We start from the raw sequence: 26,668 nt of genomic DNA on the forward strand, positions 1-26,668 counted from the left end.
TACTAAAACACTCACTGAAAAGCTGCTCTTCCCGGTCACGGCGATCGCACCTAGGACACAGGGAACAGCTAACTTCCGGGTCCCGCCCCCACTGCGACTCCGCCCCTGGGTCCGCCACTCTCCCGGCAGGCGCCGCGCGCGCTCATTGCCTCGCCCCTCAGGCTGTGCCCCGCCCCTTGTGGCGCCGGAGAGATGGCGGAGTTGGATGTTGGGCAGCACTGTCAGGTGGAGCACTGCCGGCAGCGAGGTGATCGGGGAGCCCTCAGCCCGCATCCCCGGCCGCGGGAGACAGGAGCTCCGCTTTGGCTCCCCGGATGGTGGCGGCGGGTGAGGGGAGGCCACAAGGCTGGGCGGAGCCTGAGGAGCGGGGTGGGAGCTTTTCTTCTGGGTCTGCAGTGAGATCTGTTGGTGCGTGTTTTTGTTGGCCGTGAGCCTTTGAAATGACATGGGGTCTCCTTGGAAGGGAGCCATGTAATTCCTGAAAACGCACCTTGCAGTGTTCATTTTGGTTTTCGAGTGTGCTGTGTCCGAGATGTTCACGGAGCCCACTGCTGGGTCGCGTAGCGCACACTTAGTCTGCTGAGCGCGGGGATACGGACGCGTAGGGCTGGTCTGGGGGAGTTCTCCTTTGGCTTTGCCACTGCGACCTGCAGCCAGCCGCTTTCCCAAACTTTTTGTTTGCTTACCTGTTACTTAGTTGTCAGAAGGAGTTGGGCGAGATCAACTCTTCCAGCTGGTGTTCCGGTGCAGGTGTGTCCCGCAGAAGGCCCTTCCTTAGCTTATTATTGTTTGAACAAACATTTACAGATACGTTGATTTTGGTGCTTGGACCACATAAGGGCGTAAACTACAGTCTTTTACACAGAAGACCGTTCCAACTAGAAAGCTGCATTTAGAGAGAATTAATTATATGGCGGTGAGCTCTCCCCATTGCACTGAGAGACCTTGGGATATACCTAGTCCAAGGTAATGTGGCACTGGCTTCAGTATGTCATACACCTGGAAAAGGCAAGTTTTTGAAGCATTAGAACCACACAGACTGCTCAGTCATTGGTACTAGTTTTCACTCCAAGTGTGTGTCAGATGTAATGACACACACTACATAAGGTAGCAAACAGGTTTCATCTCCCATTGCAACTCCAGTCATTGATATCAAGTGCCTGAATCACTGTGTCAAGGACTCTGAGGTTTAGTCCAGTTTTATAGTGATGTCTGCTGTGGATATGTGTGATAGGATGAGTGACACAATCCCTGCTAGGTTCTGGTTAGCCCTCTATATATGTATCTTTCACTACTGGCTGTAATCACAGTCCGTGTGATTCAGAGTGACTTTTTTCATATAGAAGCTTAGCCATGTGAGTTTCGACTGTAATTTATGTATATCTGGTATGCCTGATCCCCCACTAGAGAGTCTAATACACATTATATGCCATTCATGATGTGGCTCATTTTCCTTTCTAGCTATATATGTGTTTAGTGTCAATAGCTGAGATGAGGCCAGGCCTATCTGTTTGGGACTAGTGGAAAGCAGTTAAGATTTAGACTATATCAAGTGTATATCCTAAATTTTATCTACCTTCTGGAGGGATTTAAGGATGGTATCAGGTGCTGAGATACTGTCTTGACTTAACTCTTTCCCCTGGATCCTTCTAGTTTGTGTCTAATACTTTATTATCAAAAGCCTCAAAATAGTAAGCATCTCTACCCTCTCACTGCAGTATTGTTCTTTGTTTGTTTGTTTTGTTTTGAGATGGAGTCTGGCTCTGTTGCCCAGGCTAGAGTTCAGTGGCGCAATCTCAGTTCACTGCAGCCTCCACCTCCTGAGTTCAAGTGATTCTCCTGCCTCAGCCACCTGAGTAGCTGGGATTTACAGGCATGTACCACCATGCCCAGCTAATTTTTTGTGTGTGTTTTGTTTTAGTAGAGACAGGGTTTCTCTATGTTGGCCAGGCTGGTCTTGAACTCTTGACCTCAGGTGATTCGCCTGCCTCAGCCTCCCAAAGTGCTGGCATTACAGGCATGAGCCACCATGCCCAGCCCCTGGCAATATTGTTCTGAGTTGAGTATACTTAAAAGAAGTTAATAGTTGTACTATTCTTATTAATTATAGTTACTGTATTACTATTCTAATCTTTTACGTATATCTCATTTGGTTTTTGTAATTACCTTGTGAGGTCAGTGTGGCATACAGCACAGATACAGATATAGATATATTGACACATGCATACACACACATATACATATATACACAGGAAAGATGTGCTCATATGTTTATATCTATTTGTCTCTGTATCTACCTGTCTGTATCTTTCTATTTTTGTTAATAAGAACTTTGGTTTTGTATATGTTTATTTACATACATATATAGAAACACACACATATACTATATATAGGTGTACTATATATTACATCAAATATATATATTTGAAATACCATAAATCTTATAAATGTGTATATAAATATTATAAATATATTTGAATAGTCAAGCTTTGGAGATATATATATATATATATATGTTCATACAGGTATATATTAGTACACAGATATATGTATATAAATATATTTATTGGAGATATATACACACACACACACACACACACACACACACACACACACACACATATCTGCAAAGCTTTACTGTTAAGTAACTTGCCTGGCATTGTTAGATTAGTAAACAGTGGAGTCAGAACTGAATCCCAGGTTTTTAACTGCAAATGCGGAATTTTTGCAGTATACAGTCATCAAAAACAACACCTAGTAAATCTGAGAAACAAAATAAAAAAGAAAAAGAAAACCACTAGAACTTATTTTTGTCTGATTTAGTAAAGTTACAAGTAACATCTATTAATACCTTCTGTTAATCCAGTTAATTTCTGTCACAGTTACTGAAGTTGTGGTTACTTGTGTTAGAGTGGTTACATAGTAGCTTGCTACACTAGGATATTAGTCAAAATGGGAAGTTTTTCCATAGAGGTTGTCTTCTTGCTTAAGAAAACTAAATCGAAATCAGATACTGACCAGTACATACATTTACCCTCAATTTTAGATTTTCTTCCATTTGTGTGTGGTGATTGTTCAGGAATATTTTGGTAAGTTAAGTTTTTATGCAGGATTTGGGAGTAACTTTAGTGTTTAATAATATGGAGTTATTTCTGAAAAGTAGAATGGTTTAAAATAATTGTTACTTTAGCCATTGATTATTGATATTCAGTAAAGTAATAGGCTCTGATTACTTCTTTGTATATGTGACTAATTCTTAAACTTCCAAAAGTGGGGTTATATATTTGAATTTTATATTAAAGTTACATTTTAGTCTTTTAATTACAAGCGGAAAATAATATTCATAATATAAGTATTATGGTAAAAAAAATCTAGCTATAATTATTACTCTTTAATTAATAAAATAAAAAGAGCCTAACCTATAAATGCCTTAAAACGGGAATCACAGCATTTGAGTACATCACATGCCAAGTAAAACCTGGGAATTAACCAAGAATTTTGGAAAATGAGTTTTCCTTACAATTAAACTTTAAAATGTCAAGCATTTAATTTATGAAATAGAGCACTGAAAGAATAAATTCCTTTCAGAATGTAATTCAAAATGATTTCTTGGAAGTAAATAAAAGTAATATATGTTTTTAAATTATTTAGAATTAGAGCACTCTTCGCATTTTACCACTGATGATCTTTTAGAAATAAAAAGAACTGAAAGATTTGTTTATATTTTCATGTACCCTAAAGCATTCAAAGTCAATGTAATTTAGGGTGGTGAATTGTTTTTACTCATATTGAAGTGGAACATTTGAGTTTTAAAACTTTTGAGACTATAGATGCTCCATCTTTATCTGACATTTCAGTTTTTCCTCATATTCAAAGTTATTAACACATAATGTTATTAAGCATAATGTGTCTTAAGAATACTGAACATTAAAATACCACAAATTACTGCAGTTATCTTTAAGTATGTTATTTAAATAAATGTTTATTGTTATTTTTTAAGCCTTGAACACAGAAGCAGGGAGTCTCATGGTTGTCCTGAGGTATGTTAATATCTTTCCAATCTGATAAAAATGTATTTATATTTACGTACTTTCATTCAGAATTTGATTAGATTTAAAGCCAGTCAGTGTCACAGAGATTAAAGTTTGGCATACTAAACTGATTATGTAAAGAGTCTTTTGCTTCATTTATATTATTTTTCTCTGTTTGAAAGAAAAATTGTTTTACTTGGTATTTGTAAATTTTTATCCCATTTCTTATTCCTCAACATTTCTGTTTAGGTAGCCCACTTACAGCATAGGGCTATATATTTATTTGTTTGTATGCTTTGTTATGTTTCGAGACGAAGTTTCGATCTTGTCGCCCAGGCTGGAGTGCAATGGCAGGATCTCAGCTCACTGCAACCTCTACCTCCTGTGTTCAAGCGATTCTTCTGCCTCAGCCCCCCACGTAGCTGGGCGTACAGGCATGAGCCACCATGCCCAACTAATTTTTGTATTTTTAGTAGAGGTGGGGTTTCACTGTGTTGGCTAGGCTGGTCTTGAGGGAATGTGTTTTTTTCCCAGGTTCATGAGGGGGCGTAGTTTTAAGGGCAAGAACTTTCTAGTGCCATTCCCTCCTTCCATTTCTTTCTATCCGGGAGATTTAAAAGTTTATGTTTTGCTGGTGTGAGAAGAAACTAAAAGTTAATTACTCCAGCAGAAGTTTAAAGGAATTCTTTTCATTGGCCAAAGGAACTTGGGAAGGTGGGAATTTCTTCTATGATAAATTCCTCTGCTCCTTTACCCACGCTGGATTTCCAAACATCAACGCCCCTATTCCAACAAAAGTTAAATTTTCCTGTTCAGAAGGGGGAATGAGGGAATGTGTTCTCTTTCCGGGTCCATGAGAGGGTGTAGTTTTAAGGGCAAAAAGGTCCCAGTGCCATGCCCCCCTCCTATTTCCATCAGGGAGATTTAACCATTTATGTTTCAATTTCCCCTGCACGGGAAGAAACTAAAAGTCAATCACTCCAGTGGAGGTTTAAAGAAACATCTTTCATTGGCCAAAGGAACTTGGGAAGGTGGGAATTTCTCCCAGGATAAATTTCCTGCTCCTTCATCCACACCGGATTTCCAACTGTCTGAAATCCCCTCCCACATGGTGGGAGCTCCTCCTGGGATTTCCCCTCTGGAATCGTTTTTCACACTCTTCATGGAAGTCTTTCTCTTCTTCTCCTTTCCTTCTCTTTTCTCTACCTAAATAAAAACACCTTTCTGCAACACTTCTTGGGTCCAATATTTTCTTCTACAAGCATATGGCGCACCTGCAGTGGTCCCAGTGCTTATTCCTTAAAAGGTTGAAGGCCAAGAACCCACAGCCTTCTCCTAGGGGAGCTGTGCCTCACCAACACCCAAAAAAGCACCCGGTTACAGTCTCAAACTCCTGGCCTTGGGTGATCCACCTGCCTCGGCCTCCCAAAGTGCTGGGATTACAGGTGTGAGCCACCACTCCTGGCCAAGGCTATCTATTTATCAATATACACTAAAGTGAATGTTCTCCTTATATATTCCCTCCAGTTTACTGTGTCCTTTACTGCTGTGTTCATTTTCATTGATGCCTGCTGACAGGATCTGTGGTAGTAAATCATTCTGGTTCAGTCAGCCTAAGACCACCAGGAACAAATCTATAGTCTGATAAAATTCCTACCCTATTTTGCACAAATCATAATTTAAGAAAGATCTGGCAGATAGAAGTCAAAATATTACCCCTATTACTGGTAAAGATAAGTTGAATGATAAAGCTAAGCATAGAGCCAAATGGGTTTACATGGAAAATCCAGAATTAAGCAGACTTGCCCAGCAGTCATGGCAGTATTGGATCAGGTTAGGCTTTCTCCCTGAAGGCAGTTCAGTTCCAAGAGGAAGAGAGAAAGCTAAGTCCACCATGTCCAATGTGCTCTACACTTTTCAGTGGACATTTATTCCTGCCCATCATTTACCAAGTGCTTTACCAAGGATTTTCACATCTGTTCTCTCAGTTATAGAAAGTTAAAGTTACATGAGGTTCTGTTGAAATCTGATTCTTTCAAGTGAAAACAACCAGTCAAAATTGGACTCTTTGAAGTTTACGTGATCTATTTGCGGAACATTAAAATTACCTAGCATGTTGATTTTGTGCAGCATTAATTGGAGGAAATATTTAGTCATACAATAAAACTTACTGATGTCTCTTATAGTTTTTAAATCTATCCTGTGTTTTCTTTTTTCTTAGGATATAATGTGATTTCTCTGAATGTCTCTCAGATAATTAGATCTCATTAATTAAATACTGAAATATCATTAGACCATTGCAACAAGTTCAAAAAGATACTTAATTCCAACAAGATGTGACTATTATTTATAAAAAGGAATTCACTTTGGTTGTAGTTTTCAAGCAATTATTTCCCTAAGTTTATTCATCTTTAGAAACCTGGTTTCTTAATGCCCAGATAACCTGACTGATCTAGATCTTTTTTTTTTTTAAAAGTCTTTCAAAATCTTTTCTTCCTGTAATGGAGTATTTGCTGGTAATAAGAATATAAAATAAGGCATAGAGAATAATATATGATTATGAAAATTGTCTTTAACCTTTTATCTCATGAATAAATAAGTAATTTTTAAGTGTTTTATTCTCTGAGTTAAGTGTTTCATCCCCTAAAATTAGAGTGGAAAGTAGGTTGACTTGCCATTTGAGGGTTGATGAGATAATTACCTGAGCACGTTATAGGGGCATCTTTGTATGAGACTGTTACAAAGCAGGTTAATATCGTAGAGAGTAATTAAATAGTCATTTTAACTTGACTTAGAAGATAAATATACCACAGTAGGAAAATTATGAAAATGTAGAACAGTCAGCATAGTAATCATTTGTCACACAAAACATTTGTTATAATCTTTATGTGAGAATAAGTAACTTGCTCTAATAAATTTAAGCAAAGATAATATGAATGCTGCCTTCTAGAATGGACATATTGATTTGGTTTTGGTCTGAAACGTAATACATTTCCTCCTTTTTGCATTTTCAGGTGACTGTAATCAGTGAGAGACTAAAGACAGATCAACATACATCTTACCCGTGCTCATTCAAAGACTGTGCTGAAAGAGAACTTGTGGCAGTTATATGTCTTTATTGTGAGAAGAATTTTTGCCTGAGGTAATTGCTTAACTGTTCACACTGTGTATATCTGTTTAAGTCATATACAAATACATGAACTAGTGTCACTTTTCTGTTGCTCATAGACACCGTCATCAGTCAGATCATGAGTGTGAAAAACTGGAAATCCCGAAGCCTCGAATGGCTGCCACTCAGAAACTTGTTAAAGACATTATTGGTAAATATCTAGAAAGCCCGTTTTTTTTTTTGCTTTTCCTAGTTCCAGAGCTCCTGCTTTTTATGTCTGCTTTTCAGTTATGGGAGGCATCATTAATAGCCCCAGTGGTATTCGTATTAACTTGTATTTTGATGATATTCTTGTGACAGTATTTCTTACAAGGTCTACCTGACCAGTGAAAATGTGAAAATTATTTGGAAGTACTCCACCATAAATATTTATCTCTTTTGCTGAGCCACCTAGATTAGCTGGTTAACCATCCAGGCTAGAAGTGGTATTCATGAGATTGAAGTAATCAGTTGCTTTCTCTATACACTAAACTCTAAGCCTAATCAGCTGTGCTGTGAATGCTACTGCTAATAAGAGATACCAGGAAAGAATGTATCTGTGATGTAAATCAGTCTCTCTGTTAGTATGTTAGCTCAGAATTTTTATCCCATATTAAGGATAGTACCTTTATTAAAATCTTGCATAACCAATTCTTAAGGTTGTCTGTAGAAGCATTAATGACTGCTTTAGGTTAACTAGGCTTAAGTTGGAAAGAAGCACATTTTAGTGAATTTTTTGATGTGGAGATTGCTTGGATCAATCTCAATGATATTTTTCCATTGACCATGTAAATATAATACCTGTACAATGAATGTGGTCTCTGTGTATCTCTCTTGTGTGTAATTTTTTTTTTCTTTTTGAGACCGAGTCTCATTCTGTCACCCAGGCTGGAGTGCAGTGGCACAATCTTGGCTCACTGCAACCTCCACCTTCCAAGCTCAAGCAATTTTCTGTCTCAGCCTCCCCAGTAGCTGGGATTACAAGTACCCACCACCAAGCCTGGCTAATTTTTTGTATTTTTAGTATAGACGGGATTTCACCATCCTGGCCAGGCTGGTCTTGAACTCCTGACCTTGTGTTCCACCCACCTCAGCCTCCCAAAGTTTTGGAATTACAGGTGTGAGCCACTGCGCCCGGCCATGTGTAATTTATATATGTTTCAGGGTCATAATTAATAAATGCTTTATAATAAAACTCTACTTGTAATGTGAAAGTTTTATGTGATTACATGCTTACACTTATTTCTTAGATTCCAAGACAGGAGAAACAGCAAGTAAACGACGGAAAGGTGCCAAAAGTAGTGAAACAGCTGCAAAGGTTGCATTGATGAAATTAAAGATGCATGCTGATGGCGATAAGTCATTGCCACAGGTTAGTCTTAGAGATTTTTAAAAACACATAAACTTCAAATATAGCTGAAGTCCTCTTTTTATTCCTCCTTCCCATCAATTAACAACTAACCTAAACCTGGTATGTATCATTTTTGAAATTGCATGGTATATGTCTGCATAAATAATACATAGTTTTGTGAGTTTTTTCACTTTACAGATATGGCAGTGAACCATATATATCCTTCTTCTAGTTGATTTTTTTTTCCCCAGTTGGCATGTGCTGTTAACATTTATCCATGCTGAGACATTTAGTCTTGCTCATTTGTTTTGATAGCTGCACATTATTCCATAGTATTAATATACCCCAATTTATTCTCTTAATAAATAAAATTCAGATTTTTTCATTTTTTTGCTATTATAAACTGTCTATGGTGACCATCCTTGTGTATATGTAGAAGAATTTCTCTAGGACTATTCCTTTAGAACTTCACAATATCAATTATTTTATATAACAACCCAATATATATACATACCTTAACACAGTTTAGTTGAGTGGTACTTAACCGTTAATATGTGTTATATATTATGATATTTTTATTTTCTATTTTAAAGACTGTTAGTCAAACCTATTAGGTCGATTTTCAACCCTTGATGGATTGAGACTACCAGTTTAAAAAATGCTGCTTTAGGGAATATACCTAGAAATAGAAAACCTGGTTTATGGACTTTGCTGATCTTCAGCTTTACTGCATATGGTCAGCTTCCTGTTGTCAGTGGTTGTACTCATATGTGTCTTTCTAGCAGTGCTTTCAACCATGTCTATTTTTGACCATTTATTCCTTCATAAAAATTTTAGGATCACTTTGCTGTGTTCTATGAAATTATGATTTTGATAGAAATAGTGCTGAATTTTAGATTAGAGACAGTTGACATCTTTAGAGTTTGACTCTTCTCATCTATGTCTGTTGCATATCTTTCCAACTTTCTTTCTTTTATGTGTAATTATAGAAGTAAGTTTTTATAATGCTTACCATGAGTATTTACATACCTTTTCTTAGTTTTATTCTTAGGCTTGTTATAATTTTTGCTGTCATTATAAATAATACCTTTTTTAAAACATCACATTTTCGCCAGGCATGGTGGCTCATGCTTGTAAGCCCAGCACTTTGGGAGGCCGAGGCAGGCAGATCACGAGGTCAGGAGATTGAGACTATCCTGACCAACATGGTGAAACCCCGTCTCTACTAAAAATCCAAAACTTAGCTGGGTGTGGTGGTGCATGCCTGTAGTTCCAGCCACTCGCAAGGCTGAGGCACAAGAATCACTTGAACCCAGGTGATTACAGTGAGTGGAGGTTGCAGTGAGCCAAGATCATGCCATTGCACTCTAGTCTGGTGACAAAGTGAGACTCAGTCTCAAAAAAATAAAAAATTACATTTTCCTAATTATTGTTGGTTGATGTTATATGTCCTTCTATTCAGCAAATAAATTCCTAATAGTTCCCATATACTGTAGATTTTCTGGGCTATTTTCTGTGTAGTCATATCTTCTGCAAATACGAATTTTTGTGGATTATTTGCTGCAGATTTTTTTCTTCTTTTCTTTATATTATCATTGTTTGTCTTAATGTTGAGATCTTCAGAACAATGTTGAATAATATGGGCAATAGAAGAAATCTTCATCTTGTTTCTGACTTTAATGCAAATGTGTCTAAAGTTTCATCAAGTATTAGATATACTGTAAAAATGTGAAAGTAGCCTTTTTCATGATACATTTCTTTCTATTCCTAGTTTGCTAGGAATTTATATTATGAATAGATATTAAACTTTACTGTAAATTTTTTTCTTACATCAAGTAAGATTGTTTTTTCATCATCAATGCAATAACTTTTATTAATTAGTTTTTCTGTCATTAGGTCATCAAATATTCCAGGATAAATCACTTGACTCTGGCATATAATTCTTTAAAATGCACTGAGAAATTGATTTGCTAACATCCTCTTTAGGGTTAGTGACATTTATAGCAAGATTATGCTCAAAAGTTAGTTGAGTAGCTTTCCCTCTTCTATTCTTGAGGTAGTTGTAACGGGTGGGAATTATTTGTTCTCGAAGGTTTGATAACACTTAGTTGTAATTCATCAAGAATTTCTAATACCACTCCAATATGTTACATCTTGGTTTATCTGGAAAATGTATTTCTTCTGAAGTCAATTTTGGTAAATATTTTTCCACAATATTATTTGATGTAGATTTTTCAGTTTATTGTTATCAAGTTGTTCTAGTTATTCTTGTTATACTTCAGAATCTCTATGTGCCTTTTGTCATTCTACTTCTTTCTTAATATTTTTCATTTGTACATTTCCCTTTTCCCTTTTCCCCTTTAGACAAAAAAGTTAGAAGTTTATCCTTATTTTTTCTTAGTGTTTTCAAATAACCATGATTTGGATTTAAAGACTTCTATGTTTTGTTTTCTGTTTCACTAATTTTTGCTTTTCTGTTACTTCCTTCTGCTTTGTTTATATTTTTCTCTAGTGTCCTTTTTCCAACCTTTCCCATAGAATGGTAATGTATTTATTTTTAATATACTTGTTTAGTTGTAAGAGTATACTTGTTTGGTGCCTTTATTTTGATACCATTTCAAACATAGGCAAGTTACAAACATAGTACAAGTAACTTTTCCATATCCTTTACCCAAATGTACCAATTATTTACATTTTGCCCTGTTTGCTTTATTGTCTACTATCTCTCTCTGTCTATATGTACTATATGTATATGTGTGTGCTTAATTTTTGGTCCACTTGATTTATCAGTTTCTCAGATAGGTTAAAATCTCCCACTATGGATGTGGTTTTGTTAATTTTTTTATATAACTCTAATGGTTTGTAGAGTTATATATTATCAAGTGCATAGAATTTCTTGATTGTTATATGTTCTTTGTAAATTTTGCCTTTAATAACGTTTTGAATTATAATATTGTTTCACCAGCTTTCTTTTGGTGAATATTTAACAAGTATGAAACTTTTTCATCCCTTTATATTTCAACTTTTTTTGTTATTTTGTTTTAGGATGTCTCTTGTAAGCAGCATATAGCTGGACTTTGTTATTTTTTAAACCAGTTTGATAGTGTCTCTCTTTTGTAGGTGAGTTGAATCCTTTCTTGTTTATTGTGGTCATTGGTGTATTTGAACATATTTCTTCCATCATATTTTTTCTGCTCATCACCCTTTTTCTTTGACTCTTCCTCTTTCCTTTTGTATTGATTGAATTTGTTCTGATGGCTTAGAAACCATTGATTACAATTTTTTATTTAAATGACTACCCCTGATATTTTCCTTTTTTGAAATTTTATTTTATATTTTTAAAATTGCAAAGATAGTACAAGCTTTTAAAAAGTATAACTATCAAAAGATACATATGGAGAAAAAACATACACTCTCCTATGTCTCTCATCCATTTTCATCCCACTAAAGCAGCAGTTCTTAACTGAGAGCAGTTTTGCCCCCCAAGGGGACATTCAGCAATTCTGGATACATTTTTGGTTGTCACAGTTGGGAATGAGGTGCTCCTGGTATTTAGTTGGTAGAGGCCAGATATGCTGTTAAATTCATACACTGTAGAGGACAAGGCTGACAACAGAGAATTTCTTGGCCTAAAATGTAAATGGTGACCAAGTTGAGAAGACCTGCCCTAAAGTATTCAGTAATACTTACATTACTTTGCAATTCTTCTGTTACTTAAAACATAGCAGTAAAAACTTCTGCAAGACTTACTCTGAGACACTCTTCTAACACATTTCATCCTTGCAACAAGCTTATAAGGTATGTACTTTCACAAAAAGAGCAACTTTTTATTAACGTAGCTAGTAGGTGGAGAACTATGAATTGAAACTAGGCAGTCTGGTTTCACAAACCATCTTCTTCACACACTTAACAATATATCTATCATAAAGCATTCTATACGTTTGTAGATAAAAGATTTTCCTATATTAATGTTTGTGTGTATATAAATATAGATATACTAGCAGTATATGTGTGTCTATCTGTTTATACATACTTAAATGTATAATATATATATGTGTAGTATATACACATATGTTTAAGTGTGTAATATATGTGTGTGTATCATTTTACATCAACACACTTAAAAAAAAAAACTTTCTACATACTAAGCCCTGAGAGTACAGCAGTGAAAAACAGGGTCCCTGCCCTTATGAACCCAGAGTTCCTGGAATTTATATGCCACTAGGCTGAGACAGATATTAAATATAATAGTTCATGTAGTGATTAGGGCTGTAAATAAAACTAAAGCAGGTTTTGAGTAGATGACATATCCTTCTCTCTTTATATCCTACTCTGATTAATGCCTAGTAGAAATTCCCTCAAGTGAGTTCGTGTGACTCTAAATCATTTTCTTTGCAAACTGCATCCTTTTCTGTGGCGTGGGTATACTGTGGCTTATTTTGTCATTTTTTCTATTAATGAGCATTCACTTTGTTTCCAGTTTGGGCTACTGTGCTAATTAGCCTATGTGGTTCCTTTTCTTTCTGTGAGATAAATTCCCAAGAACATGTTTGCTGTGTCAAAGGGTATGCATATTTTAAATTTTAATAAAAATTGCCAAACAACTTTACCAAGAAATTGAAACAATTCACATTTCTAATCAAACTTCATTGACTGATTGCCTATGCTAAGCATTGTTTTGTGGCTCTAGGTGTTTAATCACCTTTACTACTTACAACTCTTCTGAGATATATTTTTATTCTAATTTTACAGATGAGTAATCTGAAGTTAAGTATTTTTGAGAGCGCTAACTTGGTAAGAGCCTGCCATTCTAACCAGTTTAACATACTGCCTCTCGTGGCCAAACATGAGAGTACCCTTTTCCTTTATGGTTTCCAGTAGCTTTAGCATTCTTTTTAATATTTTACCGTCTGCTGGCTCTAAAAATATATTTCATAAATGCTTTAATTTGTATTTCCCTGACTACTGTTCAGGTTGGATAACTTTAATATGTTTTTTGGGCATTTGGAATTGCTCTTCTCTAAATTGTTAATATGTATCCTTTGATCATTTTTCTTTTGGGATATTCAACTTTTTATTTTGTTTGGTCAACTTATAGGAGCTCTTAGACTATAAAAGATATTAATCCTTTATAATCGTTCTTCTTTATAAACTGTTTTTCAAATCTATCAATGTATTGATTTTACATATATTTCTTATTGACATATCAATATTTTGCATTTACATTTTCTGTCTTTCCTTTCATTCCTGTTATTGTTTTCCTTTGGGTTTTGTGTGTTTTTGTTTTGTTTTGCATTAGTCTTTTTTTTTTTTTCTTTTTTTGAGACGAAGTTTCGCTCTTGTTGCCCAGTCTGGAGTGCAATGGTGCAACCTCAGCTCACTGCATCCTCTGCCTCCCGGGTTCAAGTGATTCTTCTGTCTCAGCCTCCTGAGTAGCTGGAATTACAGGTTTGTGGTACCACTCCATCTAATTTTTGTATTTTTAGTAGAGACAGGGTTTCACCATGTTGGTCAGGCTGGTCTCAAACTCCCGACCTCAGGTGACCCGCCCACCTCAGCCTCCCAAAGTGTTGGGATTGCAGGCGCAAGCCACTGCATCCAGCTTGTTTTGCATCAGTCTTCAACCCACCTAGTTTTTTTATTAGCACGTGACATTAGCTAAGGGCTTAATTTTATTTTCTTCTAGTTGTTTAGGTAGTTTTGCCATCACTGATTAATAAATTATTAATGTTTTGTTGGATTGAAATACCAAAATATTACGTTTATGAAAAGCTGAACATTTTATTTTCTGCATATGCGCTTATTTCTTAATTTTCTATTCTAGTCTACTCATTTATTTTTTATTCATAAGTTAATACCAAATTGATTTGGAACAATAGCTTTATAGAATGTTCTATATCTGATCATGCAAGTTCCATCTATATTTTTCCATTTTTTCTTAGTACTTTTATTAGCATTTATTCATCCATCTGAATGTTCAGATTTTGAAAAATACCACTCTTAGGATTTCTAGGTTATCATAATGGGGCAGGGTTGTGAATAATAGCCTTCAACATAGCCTGTTAAAGAATTTAGACTCTTTAAAAGCAAAACTGTGGAAACTGAGAATATGACTATAAAAAGCAACACTTAACAGCATAATCTTAGACAGAAATGTGGGTTCGTACATCCCCTCATGTCTCCCACAGGATTTGATAAGTGAACACTGCCTGGAGGAAATGAGGATTTGATCACTTGCTTGAAGGCCCCTTTGCCATTCTCCTGGGGATATTGTACCATCTTGGCCTCCTTTTTTATGTCCTGAGGCTTCCAGCCCCTTTCCTGCTCATAAGATTCCAGTAATTGATGCAAAATATCCTTTATGAATACCTGAGTGGTTTCTATGAAGTTAGGTGAAGTACAGTTCAAATTCCCACCAGTATCTACAAGCAAGTCTAGGCTTTTGACCTGACTCAGAACCATTCCTGAAGGATTCACATTGGATTTGCTTTGTATGCTATACATTAATTTTGGAAGAAATGACATTTTTATGACATTGTCTTTCTATAAGGACCTTGTATGTCTTTATTTATTCAGATGTTTTATTGCCTTCTATAACCTTTTTTTTTTTGAGACAGAGTTTTGTTCTTGTTGCCCAGGCTGGGGTGCGATGGTGCAATTTTGGCTCACTGCAACCTCCGTTTCCCAGGTTCAAGTGGTTCTCCTGCCTCAGCCTCCCGAGTAGCTGGGATTATAAGCATGTGCCACCAACCCTGGCTAATTTTGTGTGTTTGGTAGAGTTGGGGTTTCTCCATATTGGTCAGGCTAGTCTCGAACTCCGACCTCAGATGATCCACCCACCTCAGCCTCTCAAAGTGCTGGGATTACAAGCGTGAGCCACTGTGCCTAGCCCTCCTTCTGTAACATTTTATGTTTTTCTTCTTTTAGGTTGTATTCCATATTTTCATTGCTACTTATTTTATGGGTTTTGTTTAGATTAGAAACAGAATATTTTCCCCTCTTCTATTGCCAAGTAGTTACTGCTAATAAAGAGAAAAAAATCTTGAATTCTGTATACTCGTATTATTCAGCTACATCACCAAAATCTTCTATTAATTTTAGAAGTTTTTTCTATTTGTGTTTTCCATTTTCTAGTTAAAAATGATACCTCATTAACAAATAAGAATAGCTCTAATTTTTTCAATAATTATACTCATTATTTCATTTTTCATGCTACATTACCTATAATCTCCAGTATAATATCCTAAAATGATAATGGTGATAACAACTATGTGCTCACATTCTTTATGTATATAATTAAATGGCATTTTTTTCTCAAATTCTAAAGTCAGTTGGTATTATATCCTCCTGAATACGAGCTTGAAATGCTTCATCCAGTTGACTATCTCCTATCCCATCATCTTACTTTAACATATAAAAATTAATTTTAAATTAATAGCTATTTAAATTTACCAATACGTCTTTGTTTTTTGTTTGCTTGTTTGTTTAGTTTCTCTTTCATTGGGGCTCACTTTTATTTTGGCTAAAGTACATTCTTTAGCAGTTCATTCAGCAAAGGTCTCTGGTAATAAAATTACTCTATTAGTCCTTTGTTTGTTTGTTTGTTTGAACATGACCTTATTTTGCCCTTACTTTTAGCTGGATTGTCTATTGAACTTTCTCAACTCATTTAATATACTTTGTCTTCTATTATTGCAGAAATATCTGTGTCAGTCTTACTCTATGAATAATCTATCTTTTTTGGTAGCTTTTAAGATTTCTTGTGATATTTTCCAATTTTTGTGAAATGCTTCTGTGTGTGAATTTATTTTAATTATTCAGTTTGATACATTTTAAATTTTGATTTTTTGGAAAATTGTACTCATTTTCTCTCTAAATAGTGCTACTTTACCACTTCTTCTTTTCTGAATCACTTGTTGACATATTTTGGGAATCTGTAATTGTTTTTGCTTTGAGACAGAATCTCACTCTTTCACCCAGGCTGGTGTGCAGTGGCGCAATCTTGACTCACTGCAGCCTCCACTTCCCGAGTTCAAGCAATTCTCGTGCCTCAGCCTCCTAAGTAGCTGGTACTACAGGTGCGTGCCACCACACCAGCTAATTTTTGTATTTTTAGTAGAGACAGAGCTTTGCCATGTTTGTGAGGCTGGCCTCAGTCTCCCGACCTCAAGTGATCTGTCTGCCTCAGCCTCCCAAAGTGCTGGGATTACAGGTGTGATCCACTGCACCCAACCTATAATTGTTTCTCTCTTTGTATCTCTTTATGCAGTGTTCTGGATGACTTCCTTGTATCCATCTTATAATAAATTAGGGCTTTTTATTGAGGATTATAGAAACTTATCTATATTAAACTTTGAGTGTTTTACTCCAGAAGCTATATTTTAAGCTGGATCTTCATGTCTTTTCTTATTTGTGCCTGTTTTGACTTTATAACTTTTTGTTCCTTTTTATGGATATTATCACTTTTTTAATCTAATTGTACATCCTAAATACCTTATTTTAATGTCTTTAAAGTTCAGCTGTCTTCATTTGCCCATAATCAGTTAACCTTTAGTTTATTTTGAAATTTCAGTTACTGAATTTGACATGTTCATCTTGAATAGGAGGTTCTTCCTATATCTCTCCTTCCCCTCACTCACAGATCCCTGTCTAGCAATTTTGTACTTAAGTCGGCATTCAGCAGTAACTTCTTTAGCTGCCCTTCCTGGAGCACAGGTCCCTCACACTCTTCTGCTTCCAAGTAGGGAGCCTGACCCAGGAGTTTATACTTATCTCCCTGTGGTACTGTTATTTCCCACTTAACTTAAGCTGAAGTTACCTCTTCCTCTTCTGGAGCCCTGAAAGCCTGTGGCTCACCCAGACTATCACTTTGAATTTCTGTTTCATTTTTGATCCTCATACATATTTTTCTTTCTTTTTTTTTTTTTAAGATAAGGCTGTATCTTTTAAATTTTCTCTTTCTCTATCTTCTTGCTACTTTGTTTTTGGAGCAGGGACTGTTTGATTACAGAGGTGGCTCACAGTTTGAATTTCCAGTGATTTCTTGTTTTTTCTTTTAATACTTCTTACCTATAATAACAAACTCCCATGCCTTAACGCTGAGATGGGAATTGTGTTGAATTTATTATTTCTCAGAATAATTATGCTCTTTCCCCCACAAGTTAGAGATGCTCCAGTTATGCCAAAATTTTTGTTGTAGCAAGAATTGATCTGTAAAGCCAGCACTTTTAAAAAGCAGTTTTTAGGAATCAGTGAAGATCAAAGGCCAAACCTTTTGCTCCTATTCATTCTTGCCTGCCTTTTTTTTGTTTTGATTTGTTTTGTTGAAATAGGGTCTTACTCTGTTGCCCTGGCTATAGTGCAGTGGCGTGTTCACCACTTACTGCAGCCTCGACCTTCTCGGGCTCAAGTGATCCTCCCGCCTCAGCCTCCAAAGTAGCTGGGACTACTGGCACACACCACCCTACTCAGCTAATATTTTTGTACTTTTTGTAGAGATGGAGTTTCACCATGTTGCCCAGGCTGGTCTTAAACCCCTGGGCTCAAGTAGTTTGCCTGCCTTGACTTCCCAAAGTGCTCAGATTACAGGCATGAGCTGTTATGCTCAGCCATCCATTTGTTAATTAGGCAATAAAATACAATATAAGGAGAGGGCAGATAGGATATAGAATACCAGAGAAATCCTTTTCAAATTCCTTCTTTTGTTGATAAGGTACTTGGGGTTTGAGGGTTTTTTTCTATCTTTTTTTTTTTTTTTTTTTTTTTTGACGTTTCCTTGTTCTGAAAAGTCCTTCTGTCCCAATGTATAGTGAGGTATTTCACACAAAAAGAAATGTTATCTGTGTTAAAAATCTTTGAATTGTAAGTGATAAAAACTCAATTCCAACCAGGACAATCAAAACAAACTTTTTTCCCTCATATAATGGGGAATAATGAATTGATCTGGTCTTGGGAGATGACCAAATTCAGGGACTCAGATTATGTCAAGTTTATGTTTTTTTGTTATTTCTCTTTCTACACTGACCTCATATTTTCCCATTTGAGGAAACTTTTTCCATATTGGTTCAGGAATGGCTATGGGTAACAGGGTTCACTGTAGGCAACTCCAGGTTTAATTTGATGAAACTTAAACAAATTAAGGAGAGGCAGGATGCGGTGGCTCATGCCAGTAATCCCAGAACTTTGGGAGGCCTAGGTAGGCAGATCACCTGAGGTCAGGAGTTTAAGACCAGCCTGATCAACATGGTGAAACCCTGTCTCTGCTAAAAATACAAAACTTAGCCAGACATGGTGGCGCATGCCTGTAATCCCAGCTTGGGAGGCTGAGGCAAGAGAATCACTGGAACCCAGGAGGCAGAGAATTACAGTGAGCCCAGATTGTACCATTGCACTCCAGTCATGGCAAGAAGAGTGAAACACCATCTCAAAAAAAAAAAAAAATTAAGGAGAATGCTGTTTGTCTCCTAAGCTGTTGAACATAAAATCTCAGAAACAGACCTGATTAGCCTTACTTAGGCCCCATGCCTGTCTTTGCACAGATCACCCTGGAGAGGGTCTTGGTCCCATGCCCATGCATTTATGTGTATTTTTGGCTACTGTGATTGATATTCCAAACAGTAGATACATTGTTAGAGGGTAATTCTGCTCTGAACAGAAGAAGAGCAGAAAGGCTGGCACCAGACAAAAACTGATGTCTATTTTGTCTATGTAATGGTTGTTTTAACTTTTTCTTTTTACAGACAGAAAGAATTTACTTTCAGGTTTTCTTACCTAAAGGGAGCAAAGAGAAGAGCAAACCCATGTTCTTTTGCCACCGATGGAGCATTGGAAAGGCCATAGACTTTGCTGCTTCTCTAGCCAGTCTTAAAAATGACAATAACAAATTAACAGCTAAGGTAACATCTCGTTATGACGATATTTCCATAAAGGTTTTATGATGCTCCATTCAAGCATGTTTATTTCTTAATGTATGACTTACTTCCTCTTCACAGAAATTAAGGCTGTGTCACATTACTTCAGGAGAAGCCTTACCTTTGGATCATACTTTGGAAACCTGGATTGCTAAGGAGGATTGTCCTTTATATAATGGTGGAAATATAATCTTGGAATATCTTAATGATGAAGAACAATTTTGTAAAAATGTTGAATCTTACTTTGAATAATTATTCAAGTATTCAAGTCAGAAATCACAAGGAAAATTCTATTACATGTTTAAGCCCATTTATTTTACTACAAATACTAGTTTTGTAATTTTTTTAAGTTGCCTTTTAACTTATCTCCCGCTTACGTCACATTTTGGTTATGAGTTTTCTATTAAATTAGTGTGTTTTGATCTTAAGTTTAACTGTGTATTGATCCTCAATTATTAGCAAATTCTTTTATTTAATTAGCTTTCATTAGGTTCTGATGTAATGACAACAGCAAAGATGTGTTTCCCAGTGAGTGATGTTTCCTGTTGACTGACTCTGGCACCACTCTGTGTCATCTTCACTCCACGATCAAAGGTGAAAGAAGGGCCCTCTTTTGGGACATTGTCATTGTTTTAGCAGAGAGAGAAACAGATGAAATGCACTTCAGTTTTCTCTTAAAAGATGCATGTATCATATTTGTTTTAAGCAAGTCATGTGGCCAAGCCTAGCATCATGGAGCCGGAAAGTATAGCCTACTCTCTATCTACATCATGATGTATAAATTGATACATGTACATGAATTATAGAAACTTAGAGGTCATCTTTATTCAGTCTTACAATTTTTACATGAAGAATCTTAGGCCTAGGAGGAGAAAATGATTTTTTTTCTACTACCTAACTAGATTGGCAGATATTTCTGATAAAGACCCACCTCTAGTGAGATTCTTTTTTGTTTGTGGGACTGTATTATATGAGAGGGAAGATGGGATAGTTCAACTTCATTATATACCAAAGCAAAACCCGTGCCAAACGGTGACTACATTTTACCAACAAATTTAGATGAGTGTTCTTGACTAATGTTTACTTTCTATACCCCCAAAACTACTACTATATAGACAGAATAGAAATTATTTCTATTTGTCCTTTTTCTTTCTTTTTTTTTTTTTTGAGATGGAGTCTTGCTCTGTCACCAGACTGGAGTGCAGTGGTGCAATCTCGGCTCACTGCAACCTCCGCCTCCCAGGTTCAAGCGATTCCCCTGCCTCAGCCTCCCAAGTAGCTGGTACTACAGGTGTGCACCACCAGGCCCAGCTAATTTTTATTTATATTTTAGTAGAGATGGGGTTTCACTATGTTGGCCAGGATGGTCTCGATCTCCTGACCTCATGATTTACCCACCTCAGCCTCCCAAAGCCTTTTTCTTTTTTCTGCTCTAATTGTCATGAACATATGTAGTGGCTGTAGGCTTACTTAAAAAGAATCAACTTGGAATGCTCATTTGGTTTCTTTTCTTTCTAATTCTACATATTATTTTTATGTGAGGAATGGAGATAATTTCCAACTTTTATTGTGTGCTTATACTTTCATTCATTAGCATAGTTATTTGAGTTCCCACTAAATGTAGGGATTTGTCTCTAAAGGCCATGATTAACACAATGAAGATGTTTCAACATCCCTACATTTAGTGGGAACTCAAATAAAAGGTATACCTTGGAACTACTTTGGGTTCAGTTTCAGACTACTATACAAAGCAAATATTGTATATTGAGTCAGACAGATTTATTTTGTTTCCTAGAGCATATAAAAATTATGTTTACACTATACTATAAACTATTTAGTGTGCAATAGCATTATGTCTAAAAAAAGTGTATACCTTAAATAAAAAAATACTTTATTGCCAAAAAATACTAAGAATCATCTGAGCCTTCAACAATTTGTAATGTTTTTGCTGATGGGGGATCTTGTCTAATTTCAATAGCTATTGATTGATTGGGGTGGTAGTTACAGAAGGTTGGGGTGGCTATGACAACTTCTTAAGGAAGACCACAATGAAGTTTGCCACGTCGATTGACTCTTCCTTTCATGAAAGACTTCTCTGTAGCGTGCAGTGCTTTTGATAGCATTTTTTCCTGAGTAGAACTTCTTTCAAAGTTTAAGTCAATCCTCTTAAACACTGCCACAGCCTTATCAACTAAGGTTATGGAATATCTAAATCTTTTGTTACCATTTCAACAATGTTCATAGCATCTTCACCAGGAGGAGATTCCCTCTTAAGTAACCACTGTTTATTCATCCATAAGAAGCAACACCTCATCCATTCACCTTTTGTTAAGAGATTGCAGCAATTCAATCACATAATCAAGCTCTACTTCTCCTTTTTGTTCTTTTGCCATTTCCACCACAAGTATAAGATCACTAATTGCAGATCACAATAACAGATGTAACAATAATGAAAAAGTTTGAAATATTGAGAGGATTACCAGACTGTGACTCAGATACACAGAGTAAACGCATGTTATTAGAAAAATGGCTCTGATAGGCTAGGTGTGGTGGCTCACAGCTATAATCCCAGGACTTTGGGAGGCCAAGGCAGGTGGATCCCTTGAGGTCAGGAGCTCAAAACTAGCCTGGCCAACATGGTGAAACTCCATCTACTAAAACTACAAAAATTAGCCAGGCATAGTGGCAGATGCCTGTAATCCCAGCTACTGGAGAGGCTGAGGCAGGAGAATTGGTTGAACCCAGGAGGCGGAGGTTGCAGTGAGCTGAGATCGTGCCACTGTACTCCAGCATAGAAAACACTGGATTAAATTTAATTGGATGCACAATAAAATGGAGCACCATAAAATGTGCTATGCTTGCACTTATAATAAAAAGTAGTGTAACAGGTGCTAATTTAGTAGATAAGTATGACTATGTTCCAATAACTCTTTTATCAGAAAGAATTATACTTAAATATATTCCCAGATACCAATAAGTTTTAATGTAAACTAATACCATAATGTTTAATTACTTGCACATAGTAGAAGATCAACACATGGTCATGCAGTTGTCTAAAACCATGCCATAAAAATAATAACTGGAAGTTGAGAAGTGGCAAAGTAAAGTTGAAAGGAATTGAGTTAAACCTAAGGAGACTGAAGTCCTATCAATGATTAGGTAGAAAAGAAACAAAGAGCCAGGCATGGTGGCTCAGGCCTGAATCTTAGCACTTTGGGAGGCGGAGGAAGGTGGATCACGAGGTCAGGAGATCACAATCATCCTGACTAACACAGTGAAACCCCGTCTCTACTAAAAATGCAAAAAATTAGCTGGGCGTGGTGGCATGTGCCTTTAGTCCCAGCTACTTGGGAGGCTGAGGCAGGAGAATCACTTGAACCCATTAGGTGGAGGTTGCAGTGAGCTGCGATTGCGCTACTGCACTCCAGCCTGGGCGACAGAGCAGCAGTCTGGATGGAAGGACTTTTATTATTATTGTTGTTGTTGTTGTTGTTGTTATTATTATTATTATTATTATTATTGAGACAGAGTTTCGCTGTTGTTGCCCAGACTGGAGTGTAGTGGTGCAGTCTCGGCTCACTGCAACCTCTACCTCCTGGGTTCAAGCGATTCTTGTGCCTCAGCTTCCTGAGTAGCTGGGATTACAGGCATGTGCCATCACACCTGGCTAATTTTTGTATTTTTAGTAGAGATGGTGTTTCAGCATGTTGGCCAGACTGGTCTTGAACTTCTGACCTCAGGTGATCCACCCACCTCGGCCTCCCAAAGTGCTGAGATTACAAGCATGAGATTACAGGCCACCGCGCCCGGAGGAAGAAATACATTATGAATATTAGCAGGCTTACTGGTGGTAAGTTAGGTGTGGTGCCAGATAGTGGAGCAAACTAGTCTGGGGGAGACAGGAGCTAGCATCCTTAGTATTGGGGTTTGGTTGCTGTGGCAGCAGCAGTCTCCTAAACAGAACAAGGTATGGGAGAAAGAGGAAAGACCCAGTTTCTAGCTCTCTATTTCCACATTATTCAGAGAGCAGACAACTGTCTCAGGCTTTCTATTTGGGCTTTCAGTTGAAGATTCTTAAAAAAATTTTAAAGATTCACTCTCCCCATTCCACTCTAGCATCCTTCCACCTACTTGCAGATAAAATTGTAAGTAGGGAATCCACAAAGAGAATAAAAATTTTAAATTTACATAAGTAGTGGAAATAACAGTATAATACAAATGAGTTCTAGTTTAGAAAATCAGGCAGCAAATACGAGGGAACTTCAAAAAGTTCATGGAAAAACTGAAAGATAAAAATAGGCCAGGGCCAAGCATGGTGGCTCACACCTGTAATTCCAGCACTTTGGGAGGCCAAGGTGGGTAGATCACTTGAGATCTGAAGTTCAAGACCAGCCTGGCCAACATGGTGAAACCCCATCTCTACTAAAAATAGAAAAAATTAGCCAGGCATGGTGGTATATACCTGTAATCCTAGCTACTTGGGAAGTTGAGACAGGAGAATCATTTGAACCCAGGAGGTGGAGGCTTCAGTGAGCTGGGATAGTGCCATTGCACTCCAGCCTGGGCAACAGAGCAAGACTTCATCTCAAAAAAAAAAAAAAAAAAAAAAAAAAGCCAGGTGTGATAGCTCACACCTGTAATCTTGACACTTTGGGAGGCCAAGACAGCAGGATGGCTGGAGCCTAGGAGGTTGAGGCTGCAGTGAGCCATGATCTTGCCACTGTACTCCAACCTGGGCAACAAAGTGAGACCCTTTCTCAAAAAAGAAAACAGATAAAAATAGAAAACATAAGCTTTGTTTTTCAACATAAGCTCCATCAAGTTTAAGACACTTTTGTAAGCAATGATATCAGCTATTTAGTCCATCCCCAAATAAATAAGGGTCCTGGCTATTTAATCATGTTAATGCAGCCTGTTTACATTGTTAACTAAAGAAAAATGGGTACACTTTAAAGTTGTTTTTTTTTTTAAAGATTAGGAAAGAACAAGTCAGAAGAAGCCAAATTAGAACTCTAAGGTGGATGCCTAATGATTTGCAACATTGAAATTCAAAATTGCCCGTGTTTGATGAGAGGAATGATGAGCAGGAGCATTGTCCTAGTAGAGAAGCAATCTCTGGCAAAGCTTACCTGGGCATTTTTCTGCTAAAACTTTGGCTATCTCTAAACACTCTCGTAATTTTTTTCTTTCTTTTTTTTTTTTGGTAGAAACAAGGTCTTACTATGTTGCCCAGACTGATCTTGAATTCCTGGCCTCAATGGATCCTCCTGCCTTGGCCTTTGAAAGTGCTGGGACTACAGGTATAAGCCACTGTACCCAGCCTCAAAACACCTTTATAATGAGCAGATGTTATTGTTTTTTGGCTCTCCATAAAGTCAACAAGAAAAATGCTCTAAGCATCCCAAAAAATAGTTCCCATGACCTTTGCTTTTGACTAATCTGCTTTTATTTTGACTGGATCACTTCCGCCTCTTGGTAGCCACTGCTCTGTTTGTGCCTTGTCTTCAGAATTGTCTCCTAGTAAAGCCATATTTCATCTCCTGTTACAATTCTTGGAAGAAATGCTTCAGGCTCTTGATCCCGCTTGTTTAAAATTTTTATTGAAAGACAACTGAAATTTTAAGTAGGAAAACCACCAAGAGAACAAAAGTACTCTTGTCTGTAACTGATCTGAGTGCCTATCAAGTTTCAGTACCTAGCAAGTGGAAAGTCGGCTCAAGTTTAATTTTTCTGTCAGCATTGTGTAAGCTGAACCAACTGAGACATCTATGATTTTGGATATTGTATTAGTCAATTCTCGTACTGCAATAAATAACTACTTGAGGCTGGGTACAGTAGCTCATGCTTGTAATCCCAGCACTTTGGGAGACCAAGGTGGGTGGATCACCTGAGGTCAGGAGCTCAAGACCAGCCTGGCCAACATGGTGAAACCCCATCTTTACTAAAAATATAAAAATTAGCTGGGTGTGGTGGTGAGCATCTGTAATCCCAGCTACTAGTGCAGCTGAGGCAGGAGAATCAGGGAGGCGGAGGTTGCAGTGAGCTGAAATAGTACCACTGTACTCCAGCCTGGGTGACAAGAGTGAAACTACATCTAGAAAAAAAGAAAAAGAACTACCTGAGAGTGGATATTGTATAAAGTAAAGAAGCTTGACTCACAGTTCCACAGGCTGTACAGGAAGCATGGCTGGCGTGCCTTGGAAAATTTAAAATCATGGCAGAAGGGGAAAACAGCTGATCTTCACATTGCCAGCAGGAGACAGCAAGCAAAGAGGGAGGTGCTACACACTTTCAAACAACCAGATCTCATGAGAACTCTATCATGAGACAGCACTAGGGCGATGGTGCCAAACCATCAGAAACCATGCACATCATCCAGTCACCTCCCACCAGGCCCCTCCTCCAACACTTCCTCTCATTACAATTCTACATGAGATTTGGATGGGGACACAGAGCCAAACCATAGTAGATATTCTCTGTGCTATAATCACTGGTACTCTTTAATGAGAGCACATACAAGATAAATTTTTTCCTCCCAAATTGCTGTGAATGATCTGCTTCAGGCTTCATCTTCAACATTGTCTCATCTCTTAAAATGAGTTATCCATTTGTAAACTGCAGATCTCCTTGGGGTATTGTCCCCATAACCTTATTTGAAGCATCAGTGATTTCACCATCCTTCCACCCAAACCTCACCATAAATTTGATGTGTGTTCTTGCTTCAATTTTAGCAGAATTCATGTTTCTCTGATAAAAGGGCGCTTTTCTAACTGTCTTATTCTTGTTAGTGTCTCTCACCAGGTCCTTTTCAGACATGTTATAAAAAGTCAGTTTATTCCGGTGCAAAAAAAAATTTGACATCCATGCACACTTTTTTTTATAATACATATTTTCTATGAAAATTTTGAAGAACGCTTATATAGATGAATTATAGGTTATCAAAGTTTTCCTGGATTTTTCAGGCTTTATTCTTAACAGTTTTCAAATGAAAGGGCTTGGAGAAACCGAAGAACTAAAAGGGTTGCAGATAGAGTTTTGAGGGAAAGAAAAATTGACATACTCACACCTTCACCCTGGGCAACAAAAGTTATGAGTCAAGATATTGGTCACATAACTTAGGTTTTATGATGATAGTTATCACATTAAGATAACTTAGGTTTTATGATGTTTTTGTTTTTTTTTGGTTGGTTTTTTTTTTTGTCATTTTAGAAGAGGGAAGTTTTAAGTG

At 37.0% G+C, this 26,668-nt stretch overlaps 1 protein-coding gene across 5 annotated transcripts; it reads left to right on the plus strand.

Moving 5' to 3' along the window:
- The first annotated feature begins 141 nt into the window (after window positions 1–141).
- Window positions 142–20,240, plus strand: ZFAND1 (zinc finger AN1-type containing 1). Of its 5 annotated transcripts, XM_032250345.1 has the most exons (10): window positions 155–327; window positions 3,047–3,089; window positions 4,001–4,040; window positions 6,508–6,547; window positions 7,046–7,173; window positions 7,260–7,351; window positions 8,430–8,551; window positions 13,283–13,324; window positions 19,270–19,425; window positions 19,522–20,240. In XM_032250345.1, the coding sequence occupies exons 1-10, from the start codon at window positions 193–195 to the stop codon at window positions 19,690–19,692; spliced, it is 969 nt and encodes a 322-aa protein (XP_032106236.1). In that variant the 5' UTR covers window positions 155–192; the 3' UTR covers window positions 19,693–20,240. The 5 variants fall into 5 exon arrangements, with proteins under 5 accessions (XP_032106251.1, XP_032106260.1, XP_032106236.1 ...); XM_032250360.1 differs by lacking the exon at window positions 6,508–6,547 and having other exon boundaries at window positions 142–247; XM_032250355.1 differs by lacking the exon at window positions 13,283–13,324 and having other exon boundaries at window positions 160–327; window positions 19,522–19,874.
- The last annotated feature ends 6,428 nt before the right edge of the window (window positions 20,241–26,668 follow it).

Source organism: Sapajus apella, unplaced genomic scaffold, assembly GCF_009761245.1.
Source record: "Sapajus apella isolate SASKATOON/1434 unplaced genomic scaffold, GSC_monkey_1.0 scaffold3, whole genome shotgun sequence".
Taxonomy (NCBI): Eukaryota; Metazoa; Chordata; class Mammalia; order Primates; family Cebidae; genus Sapajus; species Sapajus apella.

What these genes read in the sequence shown, in the direction of transcription:
- ZFAND1 (XM_032250345.1), top strand. Translation starts at nt 193, where the DNA reads ATGGCGGAGTTGGATGTTGGGCAGCACTGTCAGGTGGAGCACTGCCGG. An exon ending in TCCCCGGATGGTGGCGGCGG is followed by an intron (nt 328 to 3,046) that starts GTGAGGGGAGGC and finishes CCTCAATTTTAG; the next exon opens with ATTTTCTTCCATTTGTGTGT. An exon ending in ACTTGTTAAAGACATTATTG is followed by an intron (nt 7,352 to 8,429) that starts GTAAATATCTAG and finishes CTTATTTCTTAG; the next exon opens with ATTCCAAGACAGGAGAAACA.